Source organism: Orycteropus afer, unplaced genomic scaffold, assembly GCF_000298275.1.
Source record: "Orycteropus afer afer isolate SDZICR_OR568_19922 unplaced genomic scaffold, OryAfe1.0 scaffold00765, whole genome shotgun sequence".
NCBI classification, from domain to species: Eukaryota; Metazoa; Chordata; class Mammalia; order Tubulidentata; family Orycteropodidae; genus Orycteropus; species Orycteropus afer.
In genome coordinates, this window is record NW_006922352.1 from 416,816 (window position 1) to 423,676 (window position 6,861).

Consider the following 6,861-nt stretch of genomic DNA (forward strand, 5'->3'; position numbering starts at 1 on the left):
TGCAGATGTAATCGAGTTAAGATGAGGTCATACTGGAGTACGGTGAACACTAACTCCAATAAGTGTTTATAAGAACAGGAGACACAGAGACACGCAGAGGGAGGAAGGTCATGTGAAGAGGAAGTGACACATGTACAAGCCGAGGGACATCAAGGCTTGACAGCAACAACCAGGAGCTGGAAGAAGCCAGTAGGGTCTTCCCCGAGAGTCTCCAGAGAAATCACATTCCTGCGAACAGCTTGATTCCAGACTCTCGGCGTCCGGAACTGTGAGAGAATAAAATTCCGTTGTTTCAAGCCACTCAAGTCGTAGTGCTTTGTTACAGCAGCTCTACAAAACTCATACACGTGAATGGAAAACAGCATCTCTGAGACAAGCGTTGCAAGCATGGGAAAGTGTGGGTGAAGCTCCCAGAAGACAGACAGCTCAGTGATGCTGAGGCAGGAGGTCCCTGAGAGACGGATGGAAATAGAAGAAAGAGTTAGCTGCGCCAGGGTGTGAGAGAGGACGTCACCACAGGATGGAGCTTGATGTGCAGAATCATGGAGAGGCATTAACACATGTCGGTCTGACCACTTGTAGGGAAAGACCTAGAGAGCCTAAGACAGGAAAGACCCTTGAGCTTTCTCCCGAGGCCATGGGAGACCATGGGAGGGCTCTCAGCAGAGGAGGGACAAGGTCAGGTCATGGACTGTAGGAGAGGGGTATCCCCAATCTTCTCCTGGATTGGGGTCCCTTTGGGGTCCAATCTGTGGCCACCTGGAAGAAGTGAGATTGGAGGCTGGTGTGATGCTCCAGGCAAGAGAAGACTGAAGACCAGGCCGGACCTGGTGCTGTGGGATTGGGGGAAGGAAGCAACTTAAGACATTTTCAGGAAGTCCAGTTTTCAAAACTCATGGGGAAAGTTGGGTGAGAGGCAGAGATGTCTAAAGTCACTTCCAGGATGTAGACTAAGGTGTCTCAAGTAGGTTGGGCCCTCCCAAGGAGGAACTAACTGGCTGTGTTCAGGATAATTGGACTGGACAGGTCTTTGTGAGGGTTTTTGGGGCTGGGGTAGCGTTGGAGCCATGAGCTGACCCATGGGGTTATGCAGAGAGAGGCCAGAGGCCCAGTGTAGGCTGTGGGCCCCCATGGACTTACAGCCTCCTGTGGGAAATTGAGAAGACAGAGAGGGGTTGAGGAAGCAGGAGGAGAACGTCGTGGAAGATGGAGGGGAGAGAGGTTAAGAGAGAGAACACAATCAAGAATGACTTTACTGTCAACCAGGAATTCACAGTGTCTCAGTAGAGTCCTGACCAGGGGTAGGGGTGGGGCGCAGAAGCACACAAGAGAGGGTGTGAAGAGTGATGGGGCTTCATTATGTTAGACCTTATCGGTATCAGTATCTGAGCTCTAAGTCCCAGCTCTGCCCTGGTGGGTAGCCCACTCCCCTCCTGGCTCCAAGTGAGAGGTCCTCTCCCACCTGTTCTGTTTCCGTGGAAGGCGCGGATGGTCAAGTTCTTTGGAGCATCTGGAATAGAAATCAACAACTGACCACCTGAAGTATGATGGTGTGATAGTGGGAAAGATGGGGGAAGTCTAGTTGTTCTCTTCGTCTTGGCCCAGCCAAGCCCCCAACGACAATATCCACAGTATCCACCCCGACAGCCACTGCCCTTAGGGACCCATGCACCGCCACCCAGCACTCACAAGACACATTGAGCTGAATGGTTCTCTTCATGGTTACACCTACTCCAGATAGGGTCACTTGACAGGTGAGGTTGGTGCCATGGTGGTGTAGCTTCGGAGTGAGGATGAGCACCGAGGAGTGGGGAGCTTTGGGGCCCAGAGATGTGAGGTCAACGCCAATCCAGGAGAAGGTGGGGGGTGTCTCCTTCTTACAAGTCCACGGCACTGTGCAGGTGATTTTCTTGGGGTGGTCAACTTCTAGAATCCCCTGAATGTGGATGTTGGGTGTCTGTGTCAAGGCTTGAGAGAGAGACCCAGGCCTCAGGGCTGAGGACCCCTGAGTATGCTCCTAAGAGCAGCCTCTGCCTCCGAAGAGCCAACTCCTCCCCATCCAGCCCCAGCATCCTGTTCCCCATGGTCCCCCCAGAATGAGAAGCAAGGGATCCCATCCTGCCCCTTTCCTGGGGCCCATGACCTCCCCCTCTATCATCTCTCTGACCCAATTTCTCACCTGCCACATGCACAGAGAGCTTGTTTTCCAGGTAAGTATATCTGACAAAATGTCCTCTCTCCACTCTAAAGAAGTATGTCCCCGTGTCCCCCTTCTGGGCCTCTCCAATTTCCAGAGAACAGTCATAGATATGGGGGTTTCCGACGAGACGAAATCGACCCTGGGTCTCTTTCTGCACTTTTCGATCTGGGTTATTCGTGGCCACTGGGGCATCCAGGTTTACATCAGCCCCGTCCCGGAACCAGTAGCCATAAGCTGGAGTAGAGCTGTTCAAGCCGTAGTTGGGGTAGAAGACGCTGCAAGGCACTTGGACACACAGACCCTCCTCCACCGTCACTGGCCTCTGTATTTGCAGGTGGAACCTGCCGTCCTGAGCCAGGGACCCTGTAGACAGGGACAGGTGTCAGTTGCAGCCCCAGCCCCCAGCCCCCACTGGCTCCTCCCCCTTGGTGACTCACCTGCCCACAGCAGGTGCAGCAGCAGCAGCATCTCCAAGATGAAAGGGTTTTGGACCTCCTGTGTTGGACCTGTCTCTGAGGAGATAAGCAGAAGACGAGAGAGAGGCGGGAAGGACTGTGGGGGACCCACAGGAAGCTGGAGGCAGAGCCTGAGACAGTGGACGTTCACAGAAGAGGAACTTCAGACACGTGCAGTCAGAGCGCATGCCCCCTCTGCTCCGAGAAGATAGGAACCCCATGGCCAAGAGACACCGGAGACTTGTCCAAAGAGGACAGAGGAAAAGACCAGGTCTTCACATCCTGCCTCCCAGTGTTGGGCACTTTCTTGGGCATCAGTGTGAACAAGGACTTCTCAGGACATTGGAGGCCTGCTAGATGGCTGAGTCAATGTCTAAGTGCCCTCTGGACTAAGATGGTTTTCTGAGCCCTGGTGTTCACACCAGGGGCCTTGTCCACTCCTGGCCTGTCCCAGAGAGTCAGCCTCACCTCCACCCATGGGTGGGCGGTCCTGCCAGGTGTTGGATTTTGGGGGTCTGTGTGAGTATCTGGGGCATAAGAAATGGAGAGGGATAGATACCAGGTGAAGTGAAGGAGGCATTCACACTCACTGACTCATCAAACACCTAGTGAGCGTCCACGTCCTTGAAGGTCTGAAGACAAGAGGAGACCTGACTGCCTTGAGATGTTCCGCATCCATTACTGTCACGTCCTTGGCTAACACACAAGACTGTCAGGCTTTAGAGCTGCAGTCACTTGGTGGAGTTTGCCACGTGCCGTGGTGACACACTGGATATTTTGAAAAATACGAATTTGGAAATTTTTCCTGGCATGCCAATTTTGAGCATTTCAGAGACATTTCCAAAACAAAAACCATGCAGCACCTTTTCATGTAAAGCCAAAGGGGTACACGTGTCCTACCAACCAGGGGAGGAGTGGCATCTCGTCCACCAGTGCAGTGTGGACTGGCACAATTTTCCTTAGGTCCTCAATTAACATTTCCATTTATGGGGGGAGGGCGGAGAGAAAGTGGTCATATGCCCAGAAAACATGAATGGGATATACAGATGAAATTAAAATTAGGTTCCTCTCTTGTGGTTTTCTATCTTACTCTCTGCAGGATGCATTTGACAGATCTATGATACAGGACATAATAGTTTATGTCACTATGCATTTGAAAATTCTTCCAGTGTAGTGTCTACATACATACTCACTTGAGCTTACTAACATAGACAGAGTTTTGCATCCTTGTTTGATATGTGAGGAAATTGAATCTCTGATCATTGAGATAATACCTTGTTCTAGGTTGTTAATAAAAAACTAAAAATGTGTTTAGGGGTGTGTAATAGAAAACCCAATGCTATGGGTTTTAGCGATAAAGAAATTATACCATGTTCATGGATTGAAAGGTTAAATATATGAAGATATCAATTCTCATTGAGTTTTGTAAATGATCTTTTTTAGGCTATAATTTACATTAAAATACATCCATTTGAAGTGCAAAATTGTCAGTTTTGGCAAATGTATACATCCCTGCTATGACCTCCACTGGGAGCTCTGGTAGCATAGTGCCAAAGACACTTGACTGCTAACCAGAAGGCTGGTGGTTCAAACCCACCAGCCACTCCTCGGAAAGAAGGTTGGGCAATCTACTTCCATAGTGATACTGCCTTGGAAAGCCAAGGAGGGGTCACTATGAGTCGGGTCCGACTCAATGGCACATAACAACAACAACAACATGACCTCCACAATCAAGATATAGAACATTTCCACTGCCCACTGGGGAGTTTTGATATCTCCTTGTAGGTAATCAATCTTGAGCTCTCGCCCCATTGATCTGCTTGCTTTTATGGTGGATTTGTTTTGCCTAGTTCAGAATGTCCTATAAAGGTACACTTTCTCACCATGATTTTCTTGAAATGAATCCGAGTTGTTGTATGTGCCAGTAATTCATAAAGTAGTATTCCACTGTATATCAGAATCTTTCGTCTATTAACTTGTTGATGTACACTTGAAGTTTTCCAGTGTATAGTCTATAAAGCTGCTGTGAGTATTGAGGTACAAGTCTTGTTATAGGTATATTTTCATTCCTATGAATACATACAGGAGCTCTGGTAGCATAGTGGCTAAGACACTTGCCTGCTAACCAGACGGCTGGCGGTTCAAACCCACCAGCCACTCCTCGGAAGGAAGGTTGGGCAATCTACTTCCGCAGTGATACTGCCTCGGAAACCCAAGGAGGGGTCACTATGAGTCGGGGCCGACTCGACTGCACATAACAACAACAACGAGTACATACTGAGAAGAAAAACTGCTAGGTGAAATGGTGACTTTAGAAGGAATTTTCAACTTGTTGTCCAAAGTGGTTTTCCTCATCATCACTCTCATCAGTCTTGCATCAGCATTCCAGTTGCTCCACACTCTTGCCAACAGTTGTTGTTGTCAGCCTTTTAAATTCAAACACTTCTAGTGGGAATATCGTGGTATTTCCTTGCATGTTTCTATTTTAAAATTTATATTTAAATTTACATGCAGTAAAAGTCAGTGTTTGTGGTGTCAAATTTTGGGCAAGATTTGGCAAATGTGTAGAATTGTGTAATTGTAACTGCTGTCAAGATCCTGAAGAGCTCGTTACCCAAAACGTTCCCTCCTGGTGGCCCTTGGTAGTCAGACTCTCCCCTCATCCCTAACCTCTGGAAACCACTGATCTGTTCTCCATCTCTATTGTGTTGCCTTTTAGACAATGGCATTTCAATGAAATCACATAAAATGCATCCTTTAAACTCTGGCTTCATTCATGTAGCACAAAGCATTTGGGATTCATCCCTGTTACTGAGTGCAAAAAGGACATGGAGACAGCATCTTCTGACCGCCTTTAATTTTCCAAGACAAAGAATCACCATCAGTAGCCCAAGGCTTATTCCTATGAGGCCAGACATACTGCCACCCTCCAGCCTTTTACCAATTCTGGTATCAACTGTCCCTCTCAGGGCACTAACTACTTCTCTGCTGGGTTTGTTAATTCATTGCAATGGCCACACAGAACTCGCAGACAATACTCACGAAGTAACAGGCTACAATTCAGGTTCAGGAACATGCTCAGGATACAATTCTTTGATCAGGACGGTCTCCCCTCTGTTGTGCCCTCAGACACACCTCTCTGGCCCTTACCTCTCCACCTGGCCTCTGCCCTGCGTGGGCAAGTGTTACAAAGCTCTTTTAGCTCTGTTGATAGATACATCTAGGTGCACCCCACTCCACTGGCAAGTCTCTTGCCCAAGGGCACTCAGCTTTCTCGCTCAACGGGCCAGATGAGCCGCCGCTCTGTCTCCAGCCTCTTGGTCCCACGGCTGCCATCCCTCTGCCAAGGCATCCGCCTGCTGGGGCATCTCTGCCAAGGAAGCCCAGTGCAGGGGTCTCAGGTCCAAGGATGCACACCACTTCACCTCCAGCTCCTCACTCTTGATGTAGTGATATTCCCCCCTGCCTCTAGGAGGGCTCATTTTAAGCCTGGTAGAATGACAAAGCTAGCCAATCCCAACAGCAGAGTTCTACACACCTTATTTGCATAGTCCCACCCAGTAATCCCGTGGGAGTAACAAGGACTACGGCTAGAAAAGCCATGCCAAGGAATTCACTGCACCACCCTGAGTGTGTCAATAGTTCTTTCTAACTGCTGGCTGGCAGTCCATCATAAGGATACACCACCGTTTTGTATACATTTTCAAGTAGAAGGACATTTGGGTTGTTTCCAGGATTCGGTGACTAAGAATAAAGTTGTGATAAATATCTCCACACACAGTTTTTGTGTGAACATAAGTTGTGATTTCTTTTCGGTAAATACCTAGGAGACAGAATCCTAAGACATACAAGTGTAAGTTTAGCTTTATATGAATTTGGCAAACTCTTCTCCAAAGTGGTTGTACTAATTTGCACTCCCACCAGAGCAAGAGGTGGCATAATGTTTAAAGCATTTGTCTGCTAATCAGAACGTCGGTGATTCGAACCCACCAGCTGCTCCTGGGAGAAAGGTGAGGCAGTCGGCTTCTATAAAGATTGACAGCCTTGGAGACCCTGTGGGGCAGTTCCACTCTGTCCTCTAGGGGCGCTGTGGGTCAGAATGGACTCCATGGCAGTGGGTGTGGTTTGGGCTTTGCTTCTGTGAAGACTGACAGCCTTGGAGACCCTGTGGTGCAGTTCTATTCTGTACTGTTGTTGTTATGTGCC

General features: G+C 48.8%; 1 protein-coding gene across 1 annotated transcript in view; it reads right to left on the reverse strand.

Moving 5' to 3' along the window:
- Nucleotides 1-679: 679 nt before the first annotated feature.
- Nucleotides 680-6,861, reverse strand: part of LOC122151822 (myeloid cell surface antigen CD33-like) — a 9,826-nt gene continuing 3,644 nt past the window's right edge. The window contains exons 2-5 of the mRNA XM_042783237.1: nt 2,638-2,712; nt 2,180-2,563; nt 1,690-1,968; nt 680-759 (exon numbers count right to left, since the gene is read on the reverse strand). Coding sequence (XP_042639171.1) covers nt 680-759; nt 1,690-1,968; nt 2,180-2,563; nt 2,638-2,712 — 818 coding nt within the window. The remainder of the gene's footprint in view (nt 760-1,689; nt 1,969-2,179; nt 2,564-2,637; nt 2,713-6,861) is intronic.